We start from the raw sequence: 22775 nt of genomic DNA, 5'->3' as shown, positions 1-22775 counted from the left end.
GGGTTGGCGGCGTGAACACAGCCTGCAGGGGGTTAGTTCACCACAGCTAGCCGGTAGGGAGTCCGGGGAAAAGTCTGGACCTGCCGAAGAGGCAAGAGAGTTTTTCTTCCCTCTGTGTTTCCTGGTGCATGAGGAGAGGGGATTAAGAGCGCCGCTTAAAGGAGCTCCAGAGACGGGCGCGAGCCGTGGCTAGCAGCGTGGACCCCAGAGACGGGCATGAGACGCTAAGGCTGCTGCTGCAGCCACCAAGAAGCCTGTGTGCGAGCACAGGTCACTATCCACACCTCACCTCCTGGGAGCCTGTGCAGCCCGCCACTGCCAGGATCCCATGATCCAGGGACAACTTCCCCGGGAGAACGCACGGCGCGCCTCAGGCTGGTGCAACATCCCTCCAGCCTCGGCCGCCGCAGGCTCGCCCCGCACTCAGTACCCCTCCCTGCCCCGGCCTGAGTGAGCCAAAGCCCCCTAATCAGCTGTTACTTTAACCCTGCCTTGTCTGAGCGAAGAACAGACTCCCTCAAGCGACCTACACACAGAGGCGGATCCAAATCCAAAGCTGAACCCTGGGAGCTATGCAAATAAAGAAGAGAAAGGGAAATCTCTCCTAGCAGCCTTAGGAGCTGCGGATTATATCTCCACAATCAACTTGATGTACCCTGCTCCTGCGGAATACCTGAATAGACAACGAATCATCCCAAATGGAGGAGGTGGACTTTGGGAGCAACGATATATATATATTTTTTCCCTTTCTCTCTTTTTCTTTTTTTTCCGGTACGTGGGCCTCTCACCGCTGTGGCCCCTCCCGTTGTGGAGCACAGGCTCCAGACGCGCAGGCTCAGCAGCCATGGCTCACGGGCCCAGCCGCCCCGCGGCACGCGGGATCCTCCCAGACATGGGCACGAACCCGCGTCCCCTGCATCGGCAGGTGGACCCCCAACCACTGTGCCACCAGGGAAGCCCCCTTTTTCTCTTTTTGTGAGTGTGTATGTGTATGCTTCTGTGTGTGATTTTGTCTGTATAGCTTTGCTTTTACCATTTGTCCTAGGGTTCTGTCTGTCCCTTTTTTGCTTTTTTTTTTTATTTTAGTACAGTTTTTAGCACTTCTTATCATTGGTGGATTTGTGTTTTGGTTTGGTTGCTCTCTTCTTTCTCTCTTTCTTTTGTCTTTTTTTATTACTTAAAAATAACTATTTTTTACTTTAATAACTGTATTTTATTTTATCTTCTTCTTTCTTTCTTTCTTTTCTCCCCTTTATTCTGAGCTGTGTGCATGACAGGCTCTTGGTGCTCCAGACAGGTGTCAGGGCTGTGCCCCTGAGGTGGGAGAACCAAGTTCAGGACACTGGTCCACAAGAGACCTCCCAGCTCCACGTAATATCAAAGGGCGAAAATCTCCCAGAGATCTCCATCTCAATGCCAAGACCCAGCTCCCCTCAACGACCAGCAAGCTACAGTGCTGGACACACTAAGCCAAATAACTAGCAAGACAGTAACACAACCGCATCCATTAGCAGAGAGGCTGCCTAAAATCATAATAAGGCCACAGACACCCCAAAACACACCACCAGACGTGGACCTGCCCAGCAGAAAGACAAGATGCAGCCTCATCCACCAGAACACCGGCACTAGTCCCCTCCACCAGGAAGCCTACACAACCCACTGAACCAACCTTAGCCACTGGGAACACACAACAAAAACAACTGGAACTAAGAACCTGCAGCCTGCAAAAAGGAGACCCCAAACAGTAAGTTAAGCAAAATGAGAAGACAGAGAAACTCACAGCAGATGAAGGAGCAAGGCAAAAACCCAGCAGACCTAACAAATAAAGAGGAAATAGGCAGTCTACCTGAAAAAGAATTCAGAATAATGATAGTAAAGATGATCCAAGATCTTGGAAATAGAATGGAGAAAATACAAGAAACGTTTAACAAGGACCTAGAAGAACTAAAGAGGAAACAAACAGTGATGAACAACACAATAAATGAAATTAAAAATTCTCTAGAAGGGATCAATAGCAGAATAACTGAGGCAGAACGGATAAGTGACCTGGAAGATAAAATAGTGGAAATAACTACTGCAAAGCAGAATAAAGAAAAAAGAATGAAAAGAATTGAGGACAGTCTCAGAGACCTCTGGGACAACATTAAATGCACCAACATTTGAATTATAGGGGTCCCAGAAGAAGAAGAGAAAAAGAAAGGGACTAAGAAAATATTTGAAGAGATTATAGTTGAAAACTTCCCTAATATGGGAAAGGAAATAGTTAATCAACTCCAGGAAGCACAGAGAGTCCCATAAAGGAAAAATCCAAGGAGAAACAGGCCAAGACACATATTAATCAAACTATCAAAAATTAAATACAATGAAAAAATATTAAAAGCAGCAAGGGAAAAACAACAAATAACACACAAGGGAATCCCCATAAGGTTAACAGCTGATTTTTCAGCAGAAACTCTGCAAGCCAGAAGGGAGTGGCAGGAAATACTTAAAGTGATGAAGGAGAAAAACCGACAACCAAGATTACTCTACCCAGCAAGGATCCCATTCAGATTTGATGGAGAAATTAAAACCTTTACAGACAAGCAAAAGCTAAGAGAATTCAGCACCACCAAACCAGCTTTACAACAAATGCTAAAGGAACTTCTCTAGGCAGAAAACACAAGAGAAGGAAAACATCTACAATAACAAACCCAAAACAATTAAGAAAATGGTACTAGGAACATACATATTGATAATTACCTTAAATGTAAATGGGTTAAATGCTCCAACCAAAAGACACAGACTGGCTGAATGGATACAAAAACGAGACCCATATATATGCTGTCTACAAGAGACCCACTTCAGACCTAGGGACACATACAGACTGAAAGTGAGGGGATGGAAAAAGGTATTCCATGCAAATGGAAACCAAAAGAAAACTGGAGTAGCAATTCTCATATCAGACAAAATAGACTTTAAAACAAAGACTATTATTATAAGAGACAAAGAAAGACACTACATAATGATCAAGGGATCGATCCAAGAAGAAGATATAACAGTTATAAATATTTATGCACCCAACACAGGAGCACCTCAATACATAAGGCAAATATTAACAGTCAGAAAAGGGGAAACTGACAGTAACACAATCATAGGAGGGGACTTTAACATCCCACTTTCAGCAATGGACAGAACATCACAAATGAAAATAAATAAGGAAACACAAGCCTTAAATGATACATTAAACAAGATGGACTTAATTGATATTCATAGGACATGCCATCCTAAAACAACAGAATACACTTTCTTCTCAAGTGCTCATGGAACATGCTCCAGGATAGATCATATCTTGGGTCACAAGTCAAGCCTTGATAAATTTAAGAAAACTGAAATCGTATCAAGTATCTTTTCGGACCACAATGCCATGAGATTAGATATCAATTATAGGAAAAGAGCAGTAAAAAATACAAACACATGGAGGCTAAACAATACACTACTTAATAACGAAGTGATCACTGAAGAAATCAAAGAGGAAATTAAAAAATACCTAGAAACAAATGACAATGGAGATACAACGACCCAAAACCTATGGGATGCAGCAAAAGCAGTTCTAAGAGGGAAGTTTATAGCAATACAAGCCCACCTTAAGAAGCAGGAAACATCTCGAATAAACAACCTAACCTTACACCTAAAGCAATTAGAGAAAGAAGAACAAAAATACCTCAAAGTTAGCAGAAGGAAAGAAATCATAAAGATCAGATCAGAAATAAATGAAAAAGAAACGAAGGAAACGACAGCAAAGATCAATAAAACTAAAAGCTGGTTCTTTGAGAAGATAAACAAAATTGATAAACCATTAGGCAGACTCATGAAGAAAAAAAGGGAGAAGACTCAAATCAATAGAATCAGAAATGAAAGAGGAGAAGTAACAACTGACACTGCAGAAATACAAAGGATCATGAGAGATTAATACAAGTAACTCTATGCCAATAAAATGGACAACCTGGAAGAAATGGACAAATTCTTAGAAATGCACTACCTTCTAAGACTGAACCAGGAAAAAATAGAAAATATGAACAGACCAATCACAAGCACTGAAATGGAAACTGTGATTAAAAATCTTCCAACAAACAAAAGCCCAGGACCAGATGGCTTCACAGGCGAATTCTATCAAACATTTAGAGAAGAGCTAACACCTATCCTTCTCAAACTCTTCCAAAATATAGCAGAGGGAGGAACACTCCCAAACTCATTCTACGAGGCCACCATCACCTTGATACCAAAACCAGACAAGGATGTCACAAAGAAAGAAAACTACAGGCCAATATCACTGATGAACATAGATGCAAAAATCCTCAACAAAATACTAGCAAACAGAATCCAACAACACATTAAAAGGATCATACACCATGATCAAGTGGGGTTTATCCCAGGAGTGCAAGGATTCTTCAATATACACAAATCAATCAATGTGATACAGCATATTAAAAAACTGAAGGAGAAAAAACATATGATCATCTCAATAGATGCAGAGAAAGCTTTCGACAAAATTCAACACACATTTATGATAAAAATCCTCCAGAAAGTAGGCATAGAGGGAACTTTCCTCAACATAATAAAGGCCATATATGACAAACATCATCCTCAATGGTGAAAAACTGAAACCATTTCCACTAAGATCAGGAACAAGACAATGTTGTCCACTCTCACCACTGTTATTCAACATAGTTTTGGAAGTTTTAGCCACAGCAATCAGAGAAGAAAAAGAAATAAAAGGAATCCAAATTGGAAAACAAGAAGTAAAGCTGTCACTGTTTGCAGATGACATGATGCTATACACAGAGAACCCTAAAGATGCTACCAGAAAACTACTAGAGCTAATCAATGAATTTGGTAAAGTAGCAGGATACAAAATTAATGCACAGAAATCTCTGGCATTCCTATATACTAATGATGAAAAATCTGAAAGTGAAATTAAGAAAACACTCCCATTTACCATTGAAACAAAAAAAAAGAAAACTTAAGGAGAAAAAAGACCTGTATGCAGAAAACTATAAGACACTGATGAAAGATATTAAAGATGAAAAAAACAGATGGAGAGATATATCATGTTCTTCAACTGGAAGAATCAACATTGTGAACATGACTATACTACCCAAAGCAATCTACAGTTTCAATGCAATCCCTACCAAACTACCAATGGCATTTTTTGCAAACTAGAACAAAAAAATGTCACAATTTGTATGGAAACACAAAAGACCCTGAATAGCCAAAGCAATCTTGAGAAAGAAAAAAGGAGCTGCAGGAATCAGGCTCCCTGACTTCAGACTATACTCCAAAGCTACAGAAATCAAGACAGTATGGTACTGGCACAAACACAGAAATATAGATCAATGGAACAGGACAGAAAGCCCTGAAATAAACCCATGCACATGTGGTCACCTTATCTTTGATAAAGGAGGCAAGAATATACAGTGGAGAAAAGACAGCCTCTTCAATAAGTGGTGCTGGGAAAACTGGAAAGCTACATGTAAAAGAATGAAATTAGAACACTCCCTAACACCATACACAAAAATAAACTAAAAATGGATTAAAGACCTAAATGTAAGATCAGACAGGATAAAACTAGAGGACAACATAGGCAGAATACTCTATGACATCAATCACAGCAAGATCCTTTTTGACCCACCTCCTAGACAAATGGAAGTAAAAACAAGAATAAACAAATGGGACCTAATGAAACTTAAATGCTTTGCACAGCAAAGGAAACCATAAACAAGACAAAAAGGCAACCCTCAGAATGGGAGAAAATATTTGCAAATGAAGCAACTGACAAAGGATTAATCTCCAAAATATACAAGCAGCTCATGCAGCTCAATATCAAAAAGAACAAACAACCCAATCCAAAAATGGGCAGGAGACCTAAATAGACATTTCTCCAAAGGTGATATACAGATTGCCAACAAACACATGAAAGAATGTTCAACATCACTGATCATTAGAGAAATGCAAATCAAAACTACAATGAGATATCATCTCACACCAGTCAGAATGGCCATCATCAAAAAATCTACAAACAATAAATGCTGGAGAGGGTGTGGAGAAAGGGAACCCTCTTGCACTGTTGGTGGGAATGTAAATTGATACAGCCACTATGGAGAACAGTATGAAGGTTCCTTAAAAAACTAAAAATAGAACTACCATACGACTCAGCAATCCCACTACTGGGCATATACCCTGAGAAAACCATAATTCAAAAAGAGTCACGTACCAAAATGTTCATTGCAGCTCTATTTACAATAGCCAGGACATGGAAGCAACCTAAGTGTCCACCAACAGATGAATGGATAAAGAAGGTGTGACACATATATACAATGGAATATTACTCAGCCATAAAAAGAAATGAAATTGAATTATTTGTAGTGATGTGGATGGACCTAGAGTCTGTCATACAAAGTGGAGAAAGTCAGAAAAACAAATACCATATGCTAACACATATATATGGAATCTAAAAAAAAGGTCATGAAGAACCTAGGGGCAAGACAGGAATAAAGACACAGACCTACTAGAGAATGGAGTTGAGGATATGGGGAGGGGGAAGGGTAAGCTGGGACAAAGTGAGAGAGTGGCATGGACATATAGACACTACCAAATGTAAAATAGATAGCTAGTGGGAAGCTGCTGCACAGCACAGGGAGATAAGTTTGGTGTTTTTTGATGACCTAGAGGGGTGGGAGGGAGGCTCAAGAGGGAGGAGATGGGGGATATATGTATAGGTATAGCTGATTTACTTTCTTGTACAACAGAAACTAACACAACATTTTAAAGCAGTTATACTCTAATAAAGATGTATAAAAAAAAAGAAGAAGAGATTAGGACACAGACAGACACAGAGGTACCATACGAAGACACAGAGAAAAAAGAGTCACCTACAAACCAAAGAGAGAGGCCTCAGAAGAAATCAACTCTGCAGACACTTTGATCTTGGATGTTGAGCTTCCAGAATTGAAAATAAATATCTATTGTTTTAGCCAAAAACAAAATACGTATGGCAAAAAATTTTTAAATGCAACTCATATCATAGATGAAGGCTAATGTTCTTTATAAATCAAAGAGCTTCTACAAATCAATAAGAAAAAAATACTACACTCTAACAGGAAAAAATGGGTAAAGGAAATGAACAGTTCATAGAAAAGTAAGTACATGGGTCTGAAACAGACAAAAAGATGTTCAACCTAATAACAGAAATGCACAATTAAACTATAATAAGATTCCATTTTCTACTTATCCAACTGTCAAGTTTTATCACACCCTGTGTAGGCAAAGGTATGAAGAACCAAGCACACTTACATGCCGCTAGCCAGAGTGTAAACAGCTACAGCCTCTATGGAGACAATTTGCTAATATCTATCAAAATTCGAAATGTTCATACCTTCTAACCAATCACGGTACTTCTAGGAACTTATCCTACAGATATACCTGCACATGTATGCAGATATGTGCACAAAGATATATGCACAGAGATTTTTCTGCAGCACTCTTTGTGAGAATGGAAACAACTTAAGTGCCTCTCAACTGGTCAGATAAATTAATTATAGTCTTAGACTACAACAGAATTGTTTGTTAAAAAACTGATGCAGTTCCATTTGTATTGATATGAGATACCAGGAAATATTTTTAAACAAGAAAAGTAAGGTGTTAGAAATATATATATAGTATGCTACCATTTGTGGACAAAATATAGATGCTGTGTATGCACAGACTATCTTAAAAGATAAATATGAATCAGATAACAGTAACTGTCTCTGGGAAGGAGAACTAAGTAAGTGAAGTATAGATAGAAAGGAGACAATTTTCACTGTATTCCTTTTTGCATCTTTTGAATTTGTACCATATGTATGTATTATCTATGCAAAATTAATTAAACAATTAACTTTTAGAGCTATATTACAAGTTCAGGAGTTGGTTGAATGCGTTTGCAAAATGCAAACGTTAGTTGGAACTCTGTAAAGTAACTTCTCTAGGAATTTTATAATTCAACAATTTGTGTTGAATGGAAGGAAGAGGTGTACATGTGCTCAAGGTAAGCTGAGGGGCTGGTCACCACAAGGAGTGGCTGTCCTCTGCACTCCCATGTCTAATACCTGGATCTAAACATGTTTTCTCCCAGGAAAAGGGGGCAGCACGTGTACAAACAATATGGAGGAACCCAGTGCCGTGACTCCTGGAAGCAGCCTACAGATGGTGCTGTCACTGCAGTGCACAACAGATGGCTAAGTATGAATTGTTTTTTAAAAACACAGTGGGCTCTTACTGTTGGCAGCACCAACATTCAGCCAGTCAATCAACACCATTTAATGTGAACTGTGAACAGAGCACACTGCTGGGCCCTATGGGGACCAGCTAGTAAAGTAGTGTTCCCCATACCTGCCTGGGCACAGTAGACCTTCTGAATCGGAATCTCTTAAGAGGAGCCCGTGAGTATAAACTCTAACAAGCATCCCAGTTGTTTTTCTATGATCAGTTAGGTTTGAAAAACATAATCATAAGATAGTGTGGGGTGAGAAGGGGTGGGCAGGAGAAACAGGAAAAAAGAAGAAAAATCCATGAGAATATAAACAACATGAAATATGAGAACAGCTAACTAAATAGTTTTAGCTATTGGAAGCCATTTATAAAACCTTAACTAACCATAAACATGGAATTTTTTGTTTAAGATGAAAAATTTTGGTTAAATCAAGATTAAGAAGAAAATTCTTTATATACTGACTTTTGGGGTTTTTTTAAACTTGGTAGATAAAAATTTTTGAACAGGACTGTTCTTCATTTGATGAATGAGGATATTATGAGACTCAGTGTTAACTAAACATCACTATTAGTTCATAATAGTATAGAAACATAACATGAGGGCTGAATCCTGCTGACCCACGGAACTTAGGCTTTCCTGTAATTAGCATCTCGCACAAAATCAAAGAGAGCCAAAGGATTCCAGCAGAAGGATCCTGCAGCTTTGTTTTCTCTGTAGCTAGTTACCCTCCCAAGTTTGAATGATACCATTTATATTTCAGGCAGAGAATCCCAGGAGCCTAGTAACATTCATTCATTCTTCTGGATTCTCTAAGCTCTCCTTTACCACTCAGAGGTCACATAGGCGGACAATTACTTAAGGTCCCATAGAACTGCCTGCACAGAATGGCGATTTAACGTTGTGCTTTCAAGAGCCCATTTAAAAAATGGTTACACAGGGAATGTTTTTGCATCTTTTGTAAAACTGCTCTTAAAGACAATCACTACTATCTTGTTCAATAGCCCTTATATAAAGATCTACGTGAAAAATTCATCTTAGAACTGAATGTCAAGAAATATAATTGTCTCTCTTAGTGAAGTGCTGTGTTTCCTTTTTTTTTAAAAAAAAAAAAAAGATGAGTTATGTAATCTCTTTCTTTCTCCCTCTTGCTCTCTCTCCCCACTCTCCTGTTTTCACTTTAGCTGCCAGGCAGTTCATATTCAAATTGTATGTTCCGTTGAGGTACTGTTCTTAGCCTATGCTTTCTGATACAACCTCCTTCTGCATTATCTGGCTCTTGCTTTTACAGGGTTGTTTTCAGTGGCTCTAGTGTGCCTGCGTCTTTTATTGTGAACTAGAATACTTTGGGAAATTGACAGATCATACGTTAGAAGTGAAGGAATAGGCTGGTTTTCCACTGACTGAGGTTTTACTACACAACCAGGAGGTGTACAGGATTTTCAATGATCAAAGTTAAGTCAGATTCATTTGGGAAGAAAATTCATTTAGAAAAAGCTGAATGCCACGAATTTCAGTGGGAGCGGGGTGGGGTGGGGGGTGGATTATCTTCCCGTAACTCTCTCTCCCAAGGGCTCCCTAAAGAGGAATATTACAACTTGGGTCAGGAGAACAATACCATATGAAGATTGTCTATTACCTCTTAATTACTCAATGCATTTTCTCCCAGTCATGTCAGTTGTCCTTCCTGTCACCCTGTGAAGCAAGCACAGGGCAGGAATGACTGCCTCTTTTATCCATAGGTTGTGGAGAAGGTCAAATCATTTGCCCTTGACCCTATGGTCAGTCATCACCTCTCCAGCTGAAAGCTTCGTAAAAACTTTTTAAAAAGAAAAAAATTCCGGGATTCTTCATCTCCTGCTCAGGCACTAAGTTCAATAGGAAATTCACCCTTATTTGTCCTTATTATATGGACAAAGTGGCAGTCATCCCCAGCTAGAATACCCAGCTGTGACAGACAATCCTCTTCCTGTCCCATCACGTGTAACCCCAAAAGCTAGAAGCAGGAGCTCATGAGTCCAGCACTCAGAGCCCCACCCACGCTGGGGAGGCTCCCAGGGAGGGTGGCCCGGGAGGGTCTCCCTACCCACAGCCTTGGCCGGGGCTGGGGAGCAGGAAGTTCACTACCAACCAGTTCTGTGGCGTATTGAGTCTCACAGATTTGTCATTCAGTACACAGCTTCTTTCTGCACAGCCTACACAGCTAAGCCCTGTACTATATTTCTCGCAGTTTTCCCTCCTCCACCCACAGTTCTGCTGACTTCTTTCCACACAGGAGAGACAGAACAGCTGAGGAAACAGCAGAGCGGTGGAAAATTTTTGCAAGTGTTTTGAGCCCACCCAACCTGAGGAGAGCATTCAAAGAAAAACAGGAAAGGGTGAGTAGGAGCTCCCTCAGCCCCCACACACAAGCCGGGGATTGTCACTCCCGCCCACCCCCAAGCCCAGTAGGGGCCAACTGCTGGGACAGAGCCGTGGTGCCCACACACCAAAATATGCAAATGTGTCTTCTGTGAGGATGATGGAATGGAGGCAACTGCTCGGCTATTTCAGACACCACATCATGGAACTCTGGAGCACAGTAGGCACATTGCATTCAAACACCTACTCTGAGAGGTTAACCAGCAACTTTGGTCTTAGATTGGAATTTCTAGAGGCCATCATATGGGAGAGTGAATGCAGGTCCGAAGCTGGATGTGTTTCTGTTCTGGCAACCAAAATTAGACTCCCTAATCTAAAGGGTAATCAATGCCCTCCATGTGTGTATGTGCAATTTCATATTACTCATCCTTTTCTCCCTTTTCATTTCCTTTCAACTTCTCTTCCCACTCCAGACTGGAGCTTTTAAGTCTGTCTGTCTTTTCAGGGATTGAGGGTGAGAAAGAGATGTAAATTCATTTAGTTCTTAGTCCTGTTGGGTTCTCCATCTCTCCTTTGCTAGAGATTCCAGCCAGTTAGAGGACTTGGAGTTGGCAAGGGCAGAAGGAGACCGGCTAATGCCATCATTCATCTGCTCGTTCACTTATTAAATAGACCTTTAATAAACAGCTGCATAGATAAGGTTCCTGTCCTTACCCAGTTTTTGGGGGGGTTTCTTTTGTGGTTTGTTTTCTTTTCTTTTTGCATCTGATTTAGAATAGGGGTTTTGCATAGAACCTAAAATGTATGTAAGGGTTATGTAACCAATGGATCAACAAGATTATCAGTGTCCTTCCCTATAAGTGATCCATGAAAAGGCCTCCAGTCCACAGGTTAGACTAGTCTTATCTCCTACTTAAGTATCCAAGCACTAAAATTAACTCATTCACCATTCTTCTTTACTTTGTTGGCACAGTTTATTTTTTTTCCCATTGTGAATAGGAGATTATACTCAAAGCTGACCTGGGGCTCCCCTGGTGGCGCAGTGGTTGAGAGCCCGCCTGTCGATGCAGGGGACGCGGGTTCGTGCCCCGGTCCGGGAGGGTCCCACATGCCGCGGAGCGGCTGGGCCCGTGAGCCATGGCCGCTGAGCCTGCGCGTCCGGAGCCTGTGCTCCACAACGGGAGAGGCCGCAACAGTGAGAGGCCCACGTACTGCAAAAAAAAAAAGCTGACCTAACTTTTTTGTTGGTGTCAATATTATGTGTTCAGTGTTGATGACATTTACCCATCCAGGTAATACATATGTATTGAGTAGTTACAATATGCCAGATGCTGTCTCAGGCACTGACGCTGCCACTTTAAATAATAATCCCTTCATGGAGCCAACAAGTGAGCGGGATCAGACAATCCTTGGCTTGCTTTTCTTTCCAAGACACAAAATGACTTTAATTATGCACTGCTATGCAGAAAAACAAAGTGAAGAATGTGGTTCTAATAGAATGGAACAGTAGGGATTGTTTGCCTTTGTTGGCTAGGGGTGATCAAGTGTTGAGGTTCTTTGTTTATCAATTCTACTGACTAGCTGTCTACAACTGACATCCTAGAGATTGGGCCATATAGATGATAGTAAATAGTTAATGTTTTGTAGGGTTTTGAACCATCAGACATTGTAGGGAATGTTTTAAAGTTGGCTGTAAGAACCAGATGGTCAAAGACCTAAGACACATGGCTACTCCAGAAGAGTAGAATGTTCCTTCCCTCCTGAACTCTTAAATTGGAGAACAAAAGGGATACAGATGAGTTTTGCAGCACTGGGACTCTGAAATTAAGGATGAATTATTTCACAGTCTGTTGTTGATGCCAACCAGAGGTATAAGGCATTGAGGTTTCTTGTATTTGTGAGGGATCACAGGGTAGTGATTTGTGGCCAACACAATTGTGCTTGCCTCAAAAAATTACCTATTGTAAGATTCAGCAGGGATCCAGAGAGGCTGGAGAGTCATCCCTGGGCTACGGATTGAACATACCATTCTACCTCCTGGCACTGAGGGGTCTTTTAGCACCTAATTGGAAAAGAGCTCCATCTCCAACACAGCCCCGAACTGTCAACAAGCCTTCTGCATGTGGAATTTCCCTTCACTTCTAGCTTGCTGGACCACATCCATTCAATAACAAAGGATTCTTGGAGTGTTCCGTAACTTCTACAAACTTCTGCTTATCCAGCCTCTCAAATGCTCTCCTTTGGCAAGAAAAATAAAAATGAACCCACTGGCAAAGTCTCAAAGGGATAAACTAATGACAAGTCATGTTTTAATAAGCTCAACTTTTGTCTTAATGAAATTGGTGGATGGCCATTTTTTCCCTAGAAATGGAACCGTCAATGATTTCTCTGGCTTTGATGAAGGATTTGTTTGGAATGCATTATTCACTGTTGATATCAAATGGACGTTTTTTTTTTGAGGGCCCCAGGGATGATCAGAGAAAGGAAAAACTTTAATTAAAGGGGTTTTGAATGGTACTGTGTTCTCTCTTTACATCTATGTTTTTCATGTGACAAAGGAAACCCAGGATACACAATAACTTCCAGTTGTCAGGCTGTTGAGGTAATGCTAACTCAGTCTGTGTAACGTCACAAGTTTTAGAACTAGTGGAAAGAATAAGACAAACCTGAGTGTGCATCCTGACTCCAAACTCTCACTCCGTCATTTAATACCTTGGCCAAATTATTTAACCTCCCTGAGGCTCATTCAATGGAAGTCATGACCTCCCTCCTAGAATTGTCGAGAGGGTTAGATGAGATTTAGCACAGCTCCTGGCATGTTGAAGGCCCTCGGTGATGCCATTCCCCCTTCCATCCCCCCATTCCCTTCTCCCTGTAGCCGCATTTATGAGATGACATCACAGTTCCCTCAGTGAGATGGCTACTAGGTCTCAGGGTTTCTCTCAGATTTCTGCTGATTTAAGAATCCAACTGTGCTGGTATTATTTATGCAAATGTCAGCTGGGGACCGATGCTATAACAAGGATGAGTCACTTCAGAGCATTCCTTCACAGTCTCATCTTGCCTCAGAAAGAACTGGGCTTTCCTCACTGATGGTGAAGAACGATGGGAGAGATTGCCCTGGGACTCAGGGCACTCCAGACCAAATGCTCTCCTAGCATCAAGAGTCTTTTGCAGAGAATGTCCAGGACTCTCCTGGGTGACATTCAACAGTGGTCAGCAGCTTGGACTGTGAAATCTAACAAAACAAGGTTTGAATCCTGATTGCCACTCACTCGCTGCTAGCATCTCAAAGCATATGTTTTCTCTCAGAGTTCGTTTGAGGATTAAATAAGGCAACATACATAAGGCACTTAGAATAGTGACTTGGCACATAGTAAATGCTCAGTAGAAGCCAGTTATAATCTCTTTCTCTTTGTCTCTGTCTTTGTCTCCCTCTCCCTCCCTCTTTTCACTCTCTTCCTCTGTCTCTCTGTTTTTGTCTCTGTTGGTCTGTCTGTCTGTCTCTCTCTCTCTGAGTTAAGCTCTCGGCTATTTGCTAGTCATTGAAGCCTGCCTTCTAGCAATTGGCACATTAACAGAGATGTTGTTTCCTGTACATTTACTACGTTCTCACTTCTGCTGAAATGTCTACATCCCACCTATACACACTCCACTCAACATTAATTTGTCCTTTGATCGTTATTTTGTGAAGCCTGCCTTCACATACTTGAAAGAAACTATAATTATTGCTCAGTCGTATGAAACCTCAAATCATAACTAAATAAATAGCTGTTGATTGATAATGAAAATAATCAAGAGCTTAAATAATATACTTTATTAAAAAGCTGTCTAATTTCATACCATTATTTCCAAGTTCCATATCCTGCCAAAATAGTTTATCTCAGTAAATTTGGTTTAAAAAAATCCCTATCAAAATATGAATATTAATAATTATGATTTGAATCTTCATCATGGAACACAAAGTTGCCCTATTGCCATGGATTGGAGGTTAAGAAGTAAGTGAAGTAACATTTACCAAAGGTCCTCTGGATGCACAGCCCTTTATTGATAAATTTCAGCTTCATAATTTTAGTGAGAGAGTTTTACATTTCTTTTTTCCAGAAAAAGTCTCTAGATTCTTCATGCTCTTGAAGAGGCAGGTATATCTCTGTGGTAATATATATGTCATCAGGTCCTTTATATTACCAATATATCACGGAGACATTCAAATTTACATTATATACAAGCTCGCTATTAGTTTCCTGAGTTAGATGGTACCTATTCTGATCTAACTACTAAAAAGCAGATAACGTATGCATATATCCTGTCTAATGACTCAAGTTAAATATACCTCAAAGAATGTTCTACCTTATTAAAATTCACATATATTTTTCTTACAAGGGAGTGATTATTCTGCATTGCAGCATGTGTTTATTACAAACTTAGAGTTCATTGACGAATAGTGATGGAATTGCAAATCAAGTCAACGGCTTAATTAGCTCAGGAGGATTTTAGGAAGCTTTTCTCCCTCTGTGAGCATAAGCTTAGAGGTTAGCTGGCACCCCAGGCTCTCCCCATGGAGAGGGATCTTTACCTGAGGCCCTCGCCCTCGGGAGAGTGCTGTCTGCAGTACTCCAAAGTGTAGGTCTCAGTGGCCTCTGGGTTGGCAGGCCGCCATCGGATGGTGGCCATGTTCCAACACACAGTACAGTCCTCGGCACAGATCACAGGGGTGGAGGGCGCTGCAGAGAGAGAACCAAGTCAACTGTGGAGCTGTCTATGGTAGTTCTGCTTCCCTGGTACTCTGGGAAGAATGCTTGGGCATGATTTTATTTTAATTTTTGACAAAAAAATACATTCTGGGTTGAAAATCCAAAAGGTATAAAAATGTATACAGTGAAAAGTCTCCCTCTCACCCCTGCCTTCCAAATTGCCCAGTTTTTACCCCTCTCCAAACAGCCTCTAAAAGTAGCTTCCTGTAAACCCTACCAGAGTTTCTTCATACATATACAAGTAAATAAAAGTATTCTTGTCCCCTTCCTTTACACAAAAGTTAGCCATGATTTTGCCATCAATAGGTGCTCAATAAATACTTGTTTTAAAAGGCAAGAAGAAAGGATAAACCAGTGGAAGTAAGTTAACTGCCTCAGAGGGGTATCCAAGACAGGCCAGGGCAGGGACAGTTAGAATTATCTTAAAGGTGGGCTTCCCTGGTGGCGCAGTGGTTGAGAGTCCGCCTGCCGACGCAGGGGACACGGGTTTGTGACCCGGTCCGGGAAGATCCCACATGCCGCGGAGCGGCTGGGCCCATGAGCCATGGCCGCTAAGCCTGCGCATCCAGAGCCTGTGCTCCGCAATGGGAGAGGCCACAACAGTGAGAGGCCCGTGTACCGCAAAAAAAAAAAAAGAATTATCTTAAAGGCAATGCAAACTCGGCTTATCCTACACCTGCTTCAGCCCCCTGTGAAAAGGTTCCATCATGGGAATGCATTCCCAGCTGAATACCATTGCTGAGAAACCTTTCGGGGTCTCCCAGCACCTATATGAGGAAGCCTGAGCTTCTTACCTTAGCAAATGTGGACTCTATACACTAGCCTTTCTCATCTCATGTCTCCCCTCTCCTTGTTTTTAAGTCAAAGAAATAATACCAAAATTCTTGTTGTATCCTGCACACTCCATACTCTTTCTTACCTGGGCACCTGTGCTCATTTGTCTTCTTCAAATGGAATACACTCCTTTAACACAATATTCCTACCGATCCTTTAAGGATTCCATTCAGACATCAGTTCTAGGAAGCCATTCCTGACCCTGTCCCTGCCCTGGCCTGTCTCAGATACTCCTCTGGAGTGTTGTGGATCACGGCCCTTACCACACATTTTTTATAATCTTTTGTTTTGTGTCTCCCACACTTGAGTATGAGCTTTGTGAGAAGAGCCCAGTCTTATTTCTTGTTGTAAACCCAGCACTGCGCAATACCTAGCGCACAATAGGTGCTTAACAAATGCTTATTGGTTGATCTTAATAGTCTGTGAAGAATTGAGTATTGCCTCCTAACACCCCCTTAACATCGCTTTACCTGTTCTAAAAATTGCCCTTTCGCTGGGCAGGCTACATCCGGTGAAATTCACAGCCATTACCCATACTTGATAGCATCGGTCAGGTTCTAAATCTTCAAAAACGCAGTAGCTTTCTTTCACGGTCACTCTGTATTCTTCTACCAAATCTAGCATAAAACACAATCATAAACTCTAGGGTATCTTCCTAAGTTAGTTGAAAGTTACATTTATTGGAAAAATGACACATTTTTTAGTGGGAAACACAAACTGATAAACTTACAGATACTACTGTGTGATAGACAGCACTTTAGAACACTTAAAGCAACAGCATTCTGAAAGATATTTAGAATGACACATTATTACTTGTGAACACTTACCAGAAAATAATAGTATAGTATATTATTATAGTATAATATTAATATAGTATAATAATATACTAATAGCATATTAGTAAGATCCTGAGCTTCACATTCTGCAATTAAAGTAACTGATTTCAATAGCAAATACAAAAATTGCAGAGTTTATGTTAACTTAAATCTCAGTAATACATTCTCAAGAAACTTCTTAAGAAGCAATGCCAATATTTCAGGAGAGTATGTAATAAAATAAGGACAATCCCACGTTTTCTAAATTTATGATGTTAAAAAGCATCTTTACAGATTAGTAAATCATTTTAGTAATCAGTATGGTCTTCAAAGTTTCAAATCCTGCTTCCCTCTCATGAATTCCAGAATCCTTTCACCTAGAGGTTTCCACAATTTATAGAAATACTTAAACACCTTTGATAGAGCATAAACTATCCTAAGAAATAACTTCGTTTAGTCAAGACATTTCCTAAAATTACTTATATTATTTTCAATATGTTAGTAGTAAATATTACTCAATAACATTCTGAACACCTGCCCCTTGGTCCAATCTGATTATTCTTACTGAAATTTTCTCTCCTTTTAAAAGAACAATTTTCTTTTCTAAATTAGCCTATGGTAATTCCAGTTATCCTCTCTTATTACTCTATGATGTTACATCTTCAAAACCCCTCCAGTTAAGAAACCCAGATTGTTCCCTTTTAAAGTAAATTTAAGAGATCTTCAACTCAGAAGGTTTCTTCAACTGCATCTCTCTTTCCCAACGAGCTATACTTTCTGTGCAGAAAGTTTGGCTTAAATAATGTCATAAAGACATATACACTGAAAAACATTTCCCCATAGCCTAGAACTTGTGACTGCAGTTTTCAATGGAATTATCCTTTTAGGCTAAGTCCTGTTAGCCTGGTACTCCTTTTAACAGAGCACATAACATATGTTACTGGAGACCTATTACACACAGCATGGTATCACAGTCTAGACCATCAGATTAATGAACTGGCATCAGCAGAGTTCAAGGCATTGAATGAGTGAGACACAGGACAGGTAAGTGGGGCATGGTGCGGGGGTTCGGGGGGCGGTGGCAGTGTAGCACTTTTAAAAAGTACGCCAGGAAATAAACAGTTGTTAAGAGGAGTCTTGGAGAGCCATGAAGTTCCATGATATAACTGGATATACACGGTGAAGTGTGGTATAACAGAACAAACACAGAGTCAAGCAAATAAAAACATAAGTTTTGGAGTCTGAAAGATCTGTATTTAAAACCTGCCCTGGTCCCGAGTAACTTCTGTGGTCTTGGGCAAATTATTTAATCTCACATCAGTTTTCTCATTTGCAAATGCGGATAAGAGCACTTTCCTTGTTGTGCTGTGACAGGTATATGGTAATAGGTCCCCAGTAAGATAGGAGTTCTTATAGACAAACTTAGCCAACTTTACAATATGCCTATGGTCGCTTTCTTACTTTTTTTCTAATTTAAATAAGTATCATATGACAACTGAAAAGACTTAAATACTGGTTAACAGTGAAATACATTATAATTCATTCCTTATTACAAATTGGGTTCCTATGCCATGCCAGTCCTGTCACATGCTCATCTGATTTCCAAAATACATGGGTCTATCTTCAACAAGCAACACAGAATGCCAGCAGTCCCAGCTCTGATGCATCAGGAAGTACAACCTCAAACTGCCTGGTTTCTAGGTCGTATTAGAGGTCCTAGAGATATTTACAGAGGCTCAACTATATGACGTGCCACCCATTCACCCTCCTAAGCACTTTCACCTCTATCTTCGCATTAATTTGGGACACCAGAAGACTACACCATACAGTCTTCTCATGCCTTGAGAAGTGTGAACTCTGAATTTACCTTTATAGTTTTCAGCTTTTATCAAAGGTGGATCTGAGAAATGCCAACCATGACATCCAATGCTGCATTTGCACTAAAATTACTGTGGAGGACAGTGTCCATTTCTCCTCTACAAAGTGGCACACTTTATACTCGCCTTTTAGACTTCAGTACTGATTGAAACTTTGTTTTCAACACTTTGGTACATTACCTCCTGCCTGAAAATGAGAATCACGTAATTTCTCCTGTTAACCTGAATACTCAAAGCCAAATTTGAATTTCAATTACAGTATTAATGTTGATCATTAGGATGATATTTATGCATTTTTGTTTCCCTTGATCCTGATTTCCAAATTTCGCTTACATGTTATTTCATTATACGATTGTTGGTTCATTGTTGTTTTTGTAAGTGGCTACAAGTGCTTTGTGGAAAGAGTCATAATATGTGTATGTTTAAATACTACACATTAAGATATAGAAATGTACATATGCATCTGAGTTTGTGTTAGCAATCCTACCATTTACTTCCTGGTCATCTTGCGGCTCCTCCACGCAGTAAACCTGGAATGAGTCAATGACATCTTCCTTGTTCATGCTCCAGTAAACTGCAATCGTTGTGCTAGTGGCAGAATTTGGTTCCTGAGGTTCTAATCTAGGAGGCTGTGGAACTGGAATATAAGCAAGATTTATTATCACTAATGCTGCTTTTATTGATTGATTTCTTTTTCTTTTTGCAAAAGTCACTTGTACTTATTGATAAAAATGGAAACAATACAGAAGTACATGGAGTAAAGCTGGGACGGCTACCTTGTTCCCAGCAGCCCCCAACCCTAAGGATATTCCTTGGAGGTAACCACTGTTACAGTTGAGTGTGTCTCCCTCCAAAATGTCTTGTCTGCATGTGTACATATATACATATAATATACATAGAAATAAACAAAAAATGGATCTCCCAATGGGATCACTTGATAATATTCTTCTGTAATCCTGTATTTAGAGCGATAAACTTATACAAGTTAGAGGATTCATCAAATGATTTGGTTTTCCTTCAAAACAAAACTTTGAGAACGCATTGCTAGATGACCAATGTTCTATCTTTCTACATCAGTATAGAAACTATATTCAAATAGAGACAGATGAAACCCTTTTTAGCTATAGTTGCTATATCATCAAGGCTGAAAAAGACTTGCATGAATAAAATATCAAAATATACTTTCTGAAACTACTATCCCATTTTCCCATCTCCAACATGACTATACCTACAACTTTTTAAAACAAAATGTAAAAATTACCTGGGGGGAAAAGTACCCTATTAACTGATTCAAATACAAGGTTTAGATATCTAGTATAAATCCATTGTTCTGAATTTTAAAGACAACAATATTCTCAAGTGTTCTACTAGAGATTTCAAAGGTCTATAATTATGCATATTGAACATTCACAGCATATATGACACCATAAATCAAGCTCCTGTACAATTCTCCTCCCAAATTTTTGAGATATAAAAGCATTGAACATAGTTTACAAATTAGAGGAAAAGGTTATTCCCATAGTTGAAAAGATGTCCTGTTTTTTTTTCGTTTTTTTTTTTTTCTTGCGTTATGCGGGCCTCTCACTGTTGTGGCCTCTCCCATTTGCGGAGCACAGGCTCCGGACGCGCAGGCTCAGTGGCCATGGCTCACGGGCCCAGCCGCTCCGCGGCATGTGGGATCCTCCCGAAACGGGGCACGAACCCGCGTCTCCTGCATCGGCAGGCGGACTCTCAAGCACTGAGCCACCAGGGAAGCCCAGATGTCCTGTTTTTAAATTTATTTGTGTTGTTATTTTCCTGTCAACAATTTCCTGAGAGATGAGCTTGCTGAATAATACAGGCCAAATTTTATGAGATTACTTTATTAAAAGTCAACACTGAAGGGAAAGAAAACAAGGGTTAGTTCAACAGGGAAAGTGGAAATTAGAAGAAATAAACGGGTCTAAATTTAGTAAATGGAAAAAAAGAGACACATTGAAAAGATTCAATAAAGAGATAAAGACCTGAGGAAATACACAGTTATGAAAAATGAGAAGCAGGATAATAGAGTGGGCAAGTTCATGGGCTTTGGAGCAGAGAGGCTGGCCTAAGGTTAAATGCCAGATCCCCCACTTAGGAGCTGTGTTATCTCAGCTTCAATTCCTCCATCTTTAAAATAGGAAAACGACAATAATACCATTTCCTCCCAGGGTTGTTTTAAAAAGCAAGATAATGTATATTAAGTGCTTAGCAATGTATCTGACACATAACCGGTGTTAACATTCAGAAAGCAACATGGCCTTTTGCAGGAGCACAGAAAATGGAGGAGAGAAGCCAGGAAGCCCCTGAAGATGGGAGTTTAAGTAGAGACCCATCATCTGGTAAATCACAGAGGGACCACAGAGGTAAGACATGCTGGGAGCCTGCATGATAAGGCAGGAAGCCTGCCTGTCAGAGCACCTCCGCAAGGACTGATAGTGGTTCAGAGACTCATACTGTCTTTGACTTTTCTGTCTTCCCAGCAGGAAATCAGTGTCACATTGTAAAGGAGTCCATCCAGATAAATGTAGTTCAGTAAATTTTCACGTTGCCCAGGTTTATGGAAGAGCCAAGCAGATTGACTATTATCAAATCACCTTTGAAGCAGTGCTGGAGAACTTCTTGAGGCATATGAACAACGAAAATGCTGCTTTTTTCTCTATGAGTTATAAACTGAGCTATAGCTGCTTTTTAAAACTGGCAACATCTTTTCAAAAATCTCTCTCTCAGGTAACTTAACGAACTTAAAATTGATAATTGACCCCAAAATCAACAAATTTTAAGGAATAAGCAGTTGTAGGGAATTAAGCAAAGAATGTAGGCTAGAAATAATTTTGTACTTAATCTACTCCTTTAAAAACATTAAAATTAAAACATCTTTTTTCAAAACAAGAACCACTTTTATTCTTCAAAGTATTCTAAAATTAAGAAGGGAGTATGAATATTCCATAGATGTGATCTAATAACAGTTGGCTGGATTTACAATTCCTGTGTGGCAAAAGGACATCAGAAGCTCAGATTTTATACGTTAGCAATGCTATTTACACTTCTGTAGTAATAAACTTGAGTAGGAGTAATGCCAAAAAATGCAAAATGATTTTAAGGCTTCTTTGCCAGAGGCTAAGGAGCTAGGCAGAGCATCACCCCATGGATTCCCTCTGCCTGACAGCGTGCCCATAAAGAGCTGTCATGCTTGGCGAGCTAAGCATTAGATCAACCTGCACTTCAGTACCTGTGGTGGATACAGATTCCCACTAAACCTAGCTTTCAAAAAAGTCCCCAGGAGAACAGCATTATTTACAGTAGCCAAAATGTGAAAGGAACCCAAAAGTACATCGATGAGTGAATCGATAATGGATAAGCAAAATGCAGTATAGACATCCAACGGAATTTATTCAGCTTTAATAAGGAAGGGCATTCTGACACATGGTACAACACGGATGAACTTTAGGACATTATGCTAAGTGAAATAAGCAGTCACAAAAAGCCAAATACTGCATAATTCCACTTATATGAGGTACCTAGAGTACTTTAAATTCATAGAGACGGGAGGTAGACGGTGGTTGCCAGAGGCTGGGGGGAGGGGGTGGGGGCAGGAGGAATGAGGAGTTGTTATTTAATAGATACAGTTTCAGGGCTTCCCTGGTGGCGCAGTGGTTGAGGGTGCGCCTGCCGATGCAGGGCACGCGGGTTCATGCCCCGGTCCGGGAGGATCCCACATGCCGCGGAGCGGCTGGGCCCCTGAGCCATGGCCGCTGAGCCTGCACGTCCAGAGCCTGTGCTCCGCAGCGGGAGAGGCCACAACAGTGAGAGGCCCGCGTACCACAAAAAA

The 22775-nt window shown here is 40.4% G+C and overlaps 1 protein-coding gene across 1 annotated transcript in view; it reads right to left on the bottom strand.

Moving 5' to 3' along the window:
* CMYA5 (cardiomyopathy associated 5) overlaps positions 1 to 22775 on the bottom strand; it is a 113904-nt gene that overhangs the window by 14437 nt on the left and 76692 nt on the right. The window contains 3 exon segments of the mRNA XM_007471973.1: positions 15222 to 15369; positions 16704 to 16850; positions 19413 to 19562. Coding sequence (XP_007472035.1) covers positions 15222 to 15369; positions 16704 to 16850; positions 19413 to 19562 — 445 coding nt within the window.

The sequence above is a fragment of the Lipotes vexillifer genome, unplaced genomic scaffold, assembly GCF_000442215.2.
Source record: "Lipotes vexillifer unplaced genomic scaffold, Lipotes_vexillifer_v1.1 scaffold83, whole genome shotgun sequence".
Classification (NCBI taxonomy): Eukaryota; Metazoa; Chordata; class Mammalia; order Artiodactyla; family Lipotidae; genus Lipotes; species Lipotes vexillifer.
This window is presented reverse-complemented; position numbering and strand designations above follow the sequence as displayed.